The following is a 12,154-nucleotide window of genomic DNA, read 5'->3' on the forward strand; positions in this document are numbered from 1 at the left end:
TCAATTTGCTTTCTCTCTGTCGACTTTTAATCCTTCCTTATCACAGGCAGCTTCATGGCCTGCTAAAAATTTCTTCACAGTAAAATAGGATACATTTTGAAATTATAAAAGGTATTTAACAATCAACCGTACACGTTGAGGGCTCCACGAAGACCGCTATATTTAAAAAAATAGCTACATGTCATAAGTACGACAGATTTCAATAGGCGGATTTGAGCATTTTTAATGCTGTAAGTAGTAATCACTGGGTCAGGGAAGGTTTTCGCGGAGATGGACGCAGGCATTACACACTGTTACTCTTATAAGCCCCCAATAAGAAGGCACTAAATAACCTTAAACTCCACACTAATTATTGCAAAAACTCGTTTTTTTAGCTCTGCATGCCTTCTACCTCCCTTTATCCCATCCAAAATGTCAACAAATCTCTTTCTCTCTCAACCTCGCATGTCAAACATTCTTTACTCTATTACGGTCTGCAACATTCCATTACTTCTTGGGAGTCTCCAGCACCCACTCGTTCTACCTTTTTCAGATTTCTCCAACAAACCCCCCAAACTCATCCCCTACCATGCCTACTTCTTCTTTTGTTGTCCTTTATGCCCATTACATTTGTCCCATTCTTCTCCACACCCATTTATAGCATTCGAGTATATGCTCCGATTAAAAATATGGGTTTCTCAGTGAAGAAACAAGCTCTGGTCGAGCCTTTTCGGCCGAGTCAGTTCTTCTGTGCGAGTTAAATTTAACCTCAAAACGCTCTAGAAGATAACAGAAAATGCTCGAGGTCACATCTTTATAATATTTCTAACGATAGCTCTCGGCTGCGGTCATCGAATGATACCTTTTACTGTGATTCAAAAGCATAAGGAAATTAACGTCGGTTGCTTTGAGAAATATTTACAAATGATTAAAAACAAATTCTCGGACTGCTTAGACAAAATAAACGGAATCTGTATCCTGATAAAAGTTCAGAAAGGGAAATGATAGATACCTGGCTCGAGAAGTCCTTCCGAAATCTGAATTGATAGGTGAGAATATCGGTTATCCTTTGTATAAACTCCAACCGTTACCACCAAATATTATTTTTGAAAGCTTCTTGCTACATGCCTATTGTTAAAATAAACAATAAAATGTCTCATTAATAAACCTAGAAATTAATGATCACAGCGGGCCTGCAATACAATAACTTTCTGTAAAATAACAAAATATTGTTTTCATATCATTGGTATTCTAACGGTTAAGGTAGGTTTTCCATGGACACAGACTATATCAGTGCAACTTTAACTCGTGAAGTGCTACAAGTCGCGTGATACTTAAAGTGCGGCCGGGAGAAAACAATTCAGAAAACGGAGTGATCACAAACGAGGGGTGTTATGAAAGGGAGGGGAGGGATGAATTTTCTCCGAAAAGACCCGTGCGCTTATGGAGGATTATTTTTTTCAACAACGGTTAACTGATTTGTCGACTTAATTGCAGTGTTCGGCGTCCCGAATACTTGACTTCCAGACCAACCGGGCGGGCCAGCGACATTTTGTGGGGGTCAAGGATTTTTTATTTCGTTCCTGCCACCCCTTTTGTCGTTCAATTCAACACACATTGAGTCTCATGTCGCTTTTCTTTTCCTGTGGCTCCGAAGATAATGTTTCAACACTGGTACCATAGGATTTCTAACTTGAAGGAGGAGTAGACCGTAAGTACGTATATCCTAAGCTGATTTCGTAGCGTCATGCACTCAGGGTTCCAAAGCATTGAGCGATAAGTTCGTTATTATCAGACAATCGGACTGCATATGCGGAGCGGGTGTTTCCAACCTTTTCAAACAATTCGACTTGCTTCAAGATCGAGGGTTATGGTCATTGATATCGCCATCTCGAACGATTTTTTTGTGTGTAGTCGTGTAGAGCGATCGACGACTGACCAGAGGGTACCGTTTTCGAGTTGAAATGCCTTTCAACACTTCTGGCCTAGCCCATACTGTATATATATATATATATATATATATATATATATATATATATATATATATATATATATATATATATATATATATATGGTTTTCGGAAAGCCAGAACTTTTTGGAAACCCACAGGTGTCATCTGGGAAAAATAATTGGCTTCCCTACTCTAAATTAGTTGCCAGATGAGCTCCTTGCTGCAGGAAGAGTTCGCACGAGTCTCCCAGAATCCCTTACATATTAGCCCGTCTGATTCGAGTACGTGACTGGAAAAGCGATGTCAATAGACGATGCTATGGGAGTAACTACAAAAGGTACGGCCACCACCGCTAAAGTCATTGTGTCCTCATGACGCTTCCCAAAATAATATTTTTCACCCAAAAATCGCTTGAAAGAAAGTAGTAGTAGAAATCAAGCAGTATAATAGAAAACAGGAAAGGAGAGTCACATGAAATAAAAAAAAATCAATTTTTTGGTCCGATAGACCATTTTCAAGAAATTTGAGCTGAGTACACCCTAAAAACAACTTCCGTATTCCTCCATTAATCAGTATGACTCTGTTTAATTGCCATTAGGACACTCAGTTTACTTCCTGAAGCTGCAATCGCTAAAACCGTAAAGAGGTTGTGAATCAAAATCGACAGAATAAAATGCATCGGAATATGGGAAAAAATGTTGGCAGATTGTAGATACAGAATTCCTATTGATAACTGCGCTTTGAAATTCAATTTATTTACGATCAATATGATATGCTAAAGACCCATCGACGAATGGAAATATTTACTGAAAAAAAACAAGATCGTAAATTACACTTTTGCTTTGCATTAGGTAATTGAGCAATGCAAAGATGGGGGTAGTTAGTGACAAGGAAGGTAATGATAATAATTCGGCTAATTCGAGCGAGATTGAGACTGTGGCAGTCCCTTCTTCCATCTATCCCATTGTAAAATACATTCAATGAAAATATAACTACATTTGAGTGCTAAATAATATAAAAAAGGACTATGTAATGAAAATCTATTTACAATGAGAATGCATAAATACAGAGGGCGTAGAAAGATATACAAAATAAAGGGAAAAACGTAAAGAATAAGGCTTTTCTCCTTGAAGAAAAAACCAACAGCAGGAAAACACCCACACATGAAGGGGAATATGAAAAACCTGCAGATAGATATTTCTAATGTTGTAATTTACTAAATTAAATAAAAAATAATAATAAATAAAAATAAATCAATGCATGGAAAATAAGAGAGGAAACAAAAGTAGAACTGATATACACATATAGTTGTGGAGAAAAATTAATTAAAATAAAATTAATGATAAATAATTCAGATGTAAAAATTATTAAAGAAAAATATGAAAGAAAACTTATGACTACAGTGCGATTAAATGATAATTTAAAAAATTAACTATAACCCATCACCAGAAGTGTTTTTACTTGCAATTCTGCTGTGATTTATAGTCTTACGTAAGATGCTTTTAAATGATGCATTCGAAGGAACTTCCCTCAAGGCTGGACTGAGTTTAGTTTATTCCACTCGCGGCAAGCAGTAATAGTAAATGATTTATTGTAGATGACCGTTCGATGCTGCGGTATAACCAGGTTTTTATTCCTCCGTATACGGCATTTATTTTATGAAAGTGGTCTAAGGTAAGGCGAGATTAGTGAAACTATGATAAGGAGCCTAGTTTTGAATGGGTCCGAAACTTGGCCTTGGAGGCTTGAGGATAAGCGTAGATTGAAGGTTTTCAATGCATGTTTACGCAAAAGAATGGGAATGATAAAATTGACCGAAGAGAAAACATGCGAAGCGTTAGGAATGGTAGGGGAGGTGACTAAGTTGCTGGGAAATATTCGATTAAATCAGGGAAGTGAATGTGGGAGATAATGGGAGACAATTAGATGCTGAAGACTGTAGTAGAGGGGAGAATGCTGGTCAAGGGAAGTGGAGGGACGAATAGTTTAGGCATCTCTGACGGAATGAAGGTAGGTGTTAAGTATGTGCAGTTAATCTATTGGTTATTCCAATGGAATTTTTATGAGGCTATGATGTTTCAGCTTTCAGAAGCTCACTTTACCATCAAAATTAATGCAGCCAATCCTAGAGCGATCATGTTTTCCTGGCCTCTAAAAATTCGGACATTTCCCAAGAAAGTATACCCCACCGATTAGGTAGAATCAGAAAGAAAAGGAAGTGTCGCGTCTTTTCGCCCTGGACCTCCGAAGCCCCTTATCTTACTTGCAGAGACACGGAGCGACACGCACTGCCCTTCCTCAACGAATAAGATTAATAGTCACTCGCAATTTAAGCATGAGGACACCAGCGAGATAATAATGATACAGATTGCAAAAGTCGTAATGTTAAAACTTCCAATCAAATTATGGACGGCTCCTTATAAAATTGGGACACAGTATCGTCTACAGACAGAGAACTGATTAACTCCGAGGCACAAGAGAGCCCGTAATCGCTGGCGTGAAGCATAAGGTGGAATGATTTTTTTAAAACTAAACTAATCAAAGCTAGAATCATTACACATAACAGCGTGACATTTTAGAAATCAGATAAAACACTTATAAGAAGACACTATGAATAGTTCTTGACTTATCTGCAACTTCAATGTTGTGGATTATCAATTTATTCCACACTGCAATAAGCACCGAGCAATTTTAAATACCCGCTTAGAAGAGTAAAATCATAAAATACATTACGTAGGAATTTTTCTGACATCCTTACCTACAAATTAGTGAAATGAGAAAATCTTTAGACCTAGGAGAAGCAGGCTACAGCTCAGTCGTGTCAACTTACGAGGGACAAGTACCGCAACCATCAAGGATATTCGCCTACCCTCTCCACGCCCTCTGCTCAATTCGCAAATCGGCCCACCATGGCTTGACCCTTCTCGATCAGGGCTACAAATTTCCTGAGTTCTGGTCCTTGATACACTCACTCCGGACAGTCTCATTATTTCCCGGGTCCCTTCCCTTGGTTCTCGAAATCATACTAAATGCGTGCCTTGATATCCACGAAACTGCGATGTAAGCAGTGTCGAAATATGTCACCATTTTTCAAGTTTACCTTCCCAATCTGGCAAACCTACTCTGAATGCGTGAACTTCACACACGGTAGAGTTTAGCACCAGGTGAAAACTATCCTTACCCATCCAGCCGACAGTTGACCTGGGTGGTTTTGGTTATGGTATGGAATGAGGGGTCACAGTAATACAGTGGGTGGAGTGCGGAGCAACTGACTGGAGGGCCAAGATTTGATTCCATCACTTACCTGTGGGATTTTTCAGTGGCCAGGTCTTTCTGGGATACCAAATGAAAGGTACAGGGAAAGGATCTGGCCCTCCTGATGAGAATTAAAACAGTACAAAAAATACAAGATGTCATTAGAAAAATGGCCAAACTTTTACTAGAACAAATATATTTAACGAAAACAATAAATGATTGATACTAATACTGAGTTACATCCGGTAGAGATGGAGGTAGTGGTGTACTGAAAGCATTTCAAAGGGGAAAAGATGGGCATGTGTGCTATGCTAAACATGTTTAATATTTTACTGTAGATTCTGAGTATGAATACATGGTCGAACAAATTACCTTGCAGTGACTTTGTTTCATTATAGGATGCAAGAGAGGGGAGAAGTAAGTCACCTTCACCTTCTCGGAGAGACTTCGCTCATTGAACAAGCATAAACCTGAGTGACTGACCAAATATAATATGAGCTCAAACTATTTTAACCCATCCCTTTGCTCGTTTGCTCTTTGTCCAAAATTTTCCACAGCAACCACTCATTTTTTTGTGTTTTTTAATGGAAATGAAAAACATCCAGCTCTAAAATGTACTCCTAACTGACAAAGGATCAAAATATCCTTAAAGAAGATGACCATTCAGCAAATAACAGAGTCAATCCTCCGAGATGGTCATGGTTTTCATTCCTTTTCACATACATTTTACATAGCAACCCAAAATATAATGACACTTATTTGTAATTGCCACGCAAAAAATAAATCATGTTAAACCAGCAAGATTCTGTCATATTTTCAATGACTTGAAGCAAAGTTTTTGTTAAAAGACTCAATAAAAGAAAATAATTAATTCATCAATATGTGTTTTGAAGCACCAATATTTAAATATAAGCAAATGACCCTTACTTTATGAATATGCCTCGTATCTACATGTATATTATAACTTACAAGCCGTCACAAGGGCATGCAGTGGAGGAGGAGAATATAATATTTAAACATGAATGCACAACTATTCCTTCACATTTAAAGAGTTCAATCATGAATACAGATGCTTTTGGTAACATGATTTATAGTATATATACTTACTTACTTAATAGGAAGTTATATACTTACATTTTAGGTAAATATGTTAGTTTTGCAAGTTTTATTATCTACTTTTCAAATGAGGGGCACTTAAATTAGCAAAAACCCAGAGCATGCATCAGGACATTAAATAACTATATTTGTTTTTACCTGTTAAAAGGTCACATCTCAGTTCTGTAATGCTGTTTGACATAGCCCACCTGATGTAGAGTACTTATGCCGGCCTCTAAGAGTAAACAATTTCCACATTATTCCTGGTTCACCTGCTAATTGTCAGATGAATAATCCATACAACCTTTTCACCAAAAATGTTTTCTGCCTGGCCCCTTTACTGTGCTTGACTGAAGTTTCCATGAGTATTTGATAACTCACTCCCTCCACCACAAAGAAAATAGTATTATATTTACTTAGAGGCAATAGTCAATCTTACCACAGCAAGCCTAATAGTTTATATACATAATGACAGTACATTTATGGACAGTAAAATATTCCTTGCTCAATTGGACTCTTTCATCTCCCATTTAATATGCATGTTTCACTCCCTCCTGCTTTATAATAAAATATGAGGAATGTATGGAAAGGATCCAGCCATGCAATATTTTGAGAAAAACAGCCTATTTAGAACAAATAGGCCTTAGTCTCTTTCAAAGTACTCCCCTTGAGACCTAAAACACTTATCCCAGCATCTATTCCACTTTTCAAAACAATCAGCTAAGTTCTTTTTCAAAATGGACATCAGCTGCTTCGTCACATTCTCTTTTTTCTCGTCAACATCAAGAAGTTCACGCTGCTGTTGCAGGGGACTTGCTCCAAGCTGCAAACACCAGGTTCTCTAACATAGGTCATAACTGGAGATGAGTCATGGGTCTACAGTTGTGACTCGGCAACAAAAGCCTGGTCTTCCCAACAATTGGTTGACACAAAGGAGAATGGGATGAGGCAGCTAATGACCATTCCAAAAAAAGACATTGCAGATTCTTTTTAAAAATGGAAGAGGCACTAGGATAAGTATGTAAGCTCTCAAGGAGAATAATTCCTCATTGTTCCAGGTAGGCTATGTTTCTCAAAATATTGCATGGCTGGTACTTTCTTGATAGACCTCGTATTTGTTGAGTACTGCTGAGAGTTGATAATACCTTTATTTCATCAGATTTTCATTGCGCAATTCAGAGCAGCCTCACAGGCAATCGTTGTCAAGAGATTACCAAGTGAGCGAACAAGCACCATGAGTTCCCATTTTCCTTTTTACTCATCCCTTTCCCTCATCCCAATCCTCGTCTCTCCCCACTTCACAATCATTACCCATTGACAATACCTACTTCTCCATCCACCTAACTCTTGGGTTGCTCTTCAGTTGATTGATACATGGCTAATGTATGAAACTCTATCACAATACATATCCAAAAAGAGTTTGAATTCCAATAGCTATTCAAGGTTCCAGAATTCACTCAATGGAATTTGTGATTTTTGTCGGAGCAGTTTTTTCTCACATATGCCTTTCAAGAGACTTAACGTACAACACACATTCAACACAAATGCAGGTATTATTTGTGATATTCTGCACTTCTCAAATTTTTGGACTATAAATATTTTACAAGGCAACATGAAATAACAGCAAACAAGACCCAGGCTTTGAGATGTAACTTCCTGAATTGGATGAAAATTTGAAGCCATGGACAACTGGCCACTCCTTGCATGCATGTGATTTAAATTAGTTAAGCAACTGCGAGAAAAAAGAATTCCAAAATATTACCAACCTGAGTCAGTGACACCTGAATGCTCAAAAACAACCAAGAAGGCTCCAGAGTATATCTCCCCTTCCCATTACAAAGCAATAATGATATAAATATTCAACAGTTTGCCAAAAACACCATTTTACATTCTAAGCCTTTAGTAGAGGAGAAGAAATGCTGGTGGAAGCCCAATCCTAAAATGAAAGCTTTTATATCACAATTTTTCATCACATTACTCAGCCCGCAAAAACTCAAATGTACTTAGCTAATTGGGAAGATTATGAGTCGTATTATGAGAGTATTAGCTAAAAGAAGATTATGAGTCGTTTTAAGCAACAAGGGAGGTGAAAAATAAGACAAAAAAAGATGGCATATTCATAACAATGGCTTTATTGAGACAATTAAGATGCTTAAGACCTGCGACATTGAACACCTCAGTGGCAAACCCATAACTGATGGCTTAATAAAACAAGATGTAAGGTTCCTATTAAAACAGGGCAAAACATGATTTTTTTGAATGATAACAAATATTAATACTAAGCCAATACACAGAGAAATAAGTACTCCAACCTGCATTAACATATACTCTAATGTATTTATGAATTTCAAATCACTTAAAATTATGAATTTTTGACAATTGTGGAAACATTTATTAAATGTTGTCTGACTACCACTTGAAAGGCAAATTTGTCAGACTTTTAGCAATGAAATTGAGTTTTAATCTGCAAGGGTAAACATAAATTATTTAGGCTCAAATGCTACTTTTACATGGCCATTGGAATGGTCAAAGTGCAACAAAATTTTTATGCACAACAATAGTTATACTAAACCAATAATTGTCTATTTTTTCATTAATTAAATTCTCATAATTGAAAATTATAAAGGCATATCAAGACAAAAGCATGGCTTACAGTAGTGGTGGCTCGCAATAAAGAATTAACAGTCACTAACAACTGCGACTCTTATGCAGACTTAATCATGCCAACACCAGGCAGATGAAATACTTTTCATCATTGCTAAATTACACTAAGCTTGTTTGAAACTTGACTAAAATGCTTCATAAATTATTTATACCCAATAAATAAATCACATTGATTTCCATTAACGCTTCCACCACTTCATGTGGACTCCCAAATTTACACCTATATCTATTTTCCATGTCACACACTAAGCAAACCATTCTTTCTAGCACACATTCTGGAATGGGTCAAACGGCAAGTTCCTTTGCTGTGTAGGTATCAAAACACTAAAAGGCTACCCAATGATTCTCACTGATTTCTGCAGATTTTTAAATTAACTAACTACGGAACATAATTCAACAAGTGAATATTCAAAAAGCAATCAAAAGTAACTAACAAAGTAATCAAAGCAAGTGATTAACAAATTTCTGGGAGAGGAACAATAAACACCACCTTTAACAAAATAAATATACTGACTAGCTGCATTTTCGTCACCTCAAAACAAAATATTCTCAACACCACAAAGTATGTCATACATCACATAACTGCACTACAATTATAAAGCCACAAGAATGAAAAAATATTGTCATAAAAACTTGAAAATATAAAAATGCTATAATTTCCAACTACTAGCACGTAGCATCTTGTACATAATTTAATATGTAATTAATATGTAATAAGAGTTATTAATAATTTGGCATCACTGATGATAGAAACATCACAGGTGAGTGTATCATGTAATTTATCACACAAGAAATATCTAACATGTTTTTTAGGGCCAATTTTTTCCAAAAAATGTTAAAAGAACATAATTAGCCACACTGCCTGCATAAAGAACTCATTAACTTGAAGCTAAAAGTGAACGATCACAATAATGTTATTATTCAACACCTCTCATAAAAATATTTTATACAAAATGAAGTTTAAATAAAATATGTGTATCTAATTTTAAATTAATGCTACAGTCAATGAACCACTAAATCATGAGACTGGGAAAATACAGGGCTCAAATGAATCCCCCAGCATTAAACAAATATTTACTTATCATTTGTAATGAAATAATCACATAGACTCTTTACTATTGACATAATTATTTATCATTAATAAATGTCTGCATCAAAATAACAAACTTAAAATATGCTGTAATAAGAGAGCAGATATTTTTCACAACTGATGTAAATGCATCCCGATATAACCAATAATACCAGTATTGTGAGGATTCTATTAATACTCTTTGGCTTATTCTATTCTCATTAGTATGCTTTATGCCAAAGGCACAAAAACTACATGAGGAATAAATTTCTTTAAAGAGATGGCATCCCATTCAGAAATTCATATGACTTGATGATAAATAATGAGTCAGCTTTGATGAGATTTATCATCAAATCATATTCAAATAATTATTAATTCTATTCAATCACATATGTACATATACATGTTATATGCAAATAAGAATTACCGGAATGGTATTAACTCCTCCCACCCTTCCCCTTTCTCTTCTATCTCACCACATTGCCCTTTTCATCATGACCCACTGTTACTGATGGAGATTCCATAGACAGCTGACACTTAGTATCCTGAGACTCTTGAGCTTTCTTTTCATGAAAGTTATCCTTTGAGAGCTCAGGAAGACAAGAATGCCTCGCTGGGTCGGCCTTACCCCCTGAAACTTTTGCGTTGCATACATTTCTTTGTCTGACCTTCATATCATCCAATTCTGAATCTGAGTGGGAAGATTCTTCGCCAATCTTTTCTTCTTCATTATTGCCAACCGTGTCAACACACTCACTTGAATCACTCTGCCCAGGGTTCTCCCCAGGGGTTTGAGATTCAGGACTTTGTGCTGCTGTTAGTGTAGTCCACCAACTGGACAGTGCTCCCTTGGCTTGTGAAATAGCACCGCCTGAAACATTGAGATAATAGGTAGTAGAATTAGAATGTAAATGTTCTGAGGTTTTTTCTCAGAATGGTAGTTCATTAATTAGGTCTAGCGGTATTTACTTAGTGTATGGTAGTCCAGTGAGTAGCATACCAGGCTACCGACTGGAGGGCCCAAGTTTGACCCGGAGTGATACCTCTAGGCACCCCCAGCTTCACCTTGGTTCTATCATATCGCATCTAATTTTCTGGGAATGCAAAGAGAAAAGAACCAACTCCCCTTCCCTGTATACGACTTCATAATAGTTCTCTATCTTTACTCTTGCCTATCAAAACAAACTTCATTTTGATTACTGTGGTTACCATAGTTATTAGGCAGTCATCATAACAGCATTATGTACAGAGCAGAGTCATAAGAGGCAAAGAAAGTGAGGGAGGAAATCGGATTTAATAGTAATGAGGATATTAAGGTAGATGTGTGAAGCAACAAGACGAGGCAGAATTTGAAAAAGTAAAAGCAGAAGAACAACTAGGGCAACGATCAAAGAAAACACAAGAGGGGAGGCCGAAATGGTGTATGTGTGATATGAGATGGGAGGAAAACTACACATACTACTGCCAATAGGGAGAAGGGCAATGGAAATGCAGGGAGAAAGGAAGAGAGAGAGACTGAGGATAAGAACCATTGAAGGAAGGCCTCATTGAGAAGGGAACTGTGTCAGGGGATGCAAAAGGTAAGAGTGAAGTGGAGGAGGGTGATCACATTCTGTAAATTTACATGAGGTGAGGAAAAGCTGAGGAAGAAGTAGTTCATACAGCAAAATCCTTATATAATGAAATCAAATCTCAGGTTCCAGTGGCAGGGGTTGGGTTTTATATGTAAAAAGACCTTTCTGTAATGAATCCTGTGTTGTGTGAGTGTTGTAATGTGTTGCAATTACCACATGATGAATGAGTCATCTCAACACAAAGTTGTGTCATCTCAAAGAATGACCTTGTTGTGATCAACTTTTCTGACTCAAAATTACTTTTGTTAATAAATGAAAAAGAAACACTTTGTTCTAATCCACCACTTTATTACAGGTACGACTAGTTTCGATGCTACGGCGTCATCCTCAGGTACCTGAGGATGACGCTGTAGTGTCGAAACTAGTCGTACCTGTAATAAAGTGGTGGATTTCTTTTTCATTTATTAAAATGAACCTCCACAAAGTTGAGGCTGAAACTATTGAACTAATTACTTTTGTTATTTAGCATCATGGAATGCTTAATTGCCCCTCAACCATCTTAACTT

General features: G+C 36.8%; 1 protein-coding gene across 1 annotated transcript in view; it reads right to left on the bottom strand.

The window, feature by feature from the left end:
- Positions 1-8,397: 8,397 nt before the first annotated feature.
- Positions 8,398-12,154, bottom strand: part of LOC139692181 (late secretory pathway protein AVL9 homolog) — a 35,777-nt gene continuing 32,020 nt past the window's right edge. The window contains exon 12 of the mRNA XM_071590246.1: positions 8,398-10,885. Coding sequence (XP_071446347.1) covers positions 10,482-10,885 — 404 coding nt within the window. The 3' untranslated portion in view covers positions 8,398-10,481. The remainder of the gene's footprint in view (positions 10,886-12,154) is intronic.

The sequence above is a fragment of the Hetaerina americana genome, unplaced genomic scaffold (assembly GCF_022747635.1).
Source record: "Hetaerina americana unplaced genomic scaffold, ioHetAmer1.1.p SCAF_4, whole genome shotgun sequence".
NCBI lineage: Eukaryota > Metazoa > Arthropoda > Insecta > Odonata > Calopterygidae > Hetaerina > Hetaerina americana.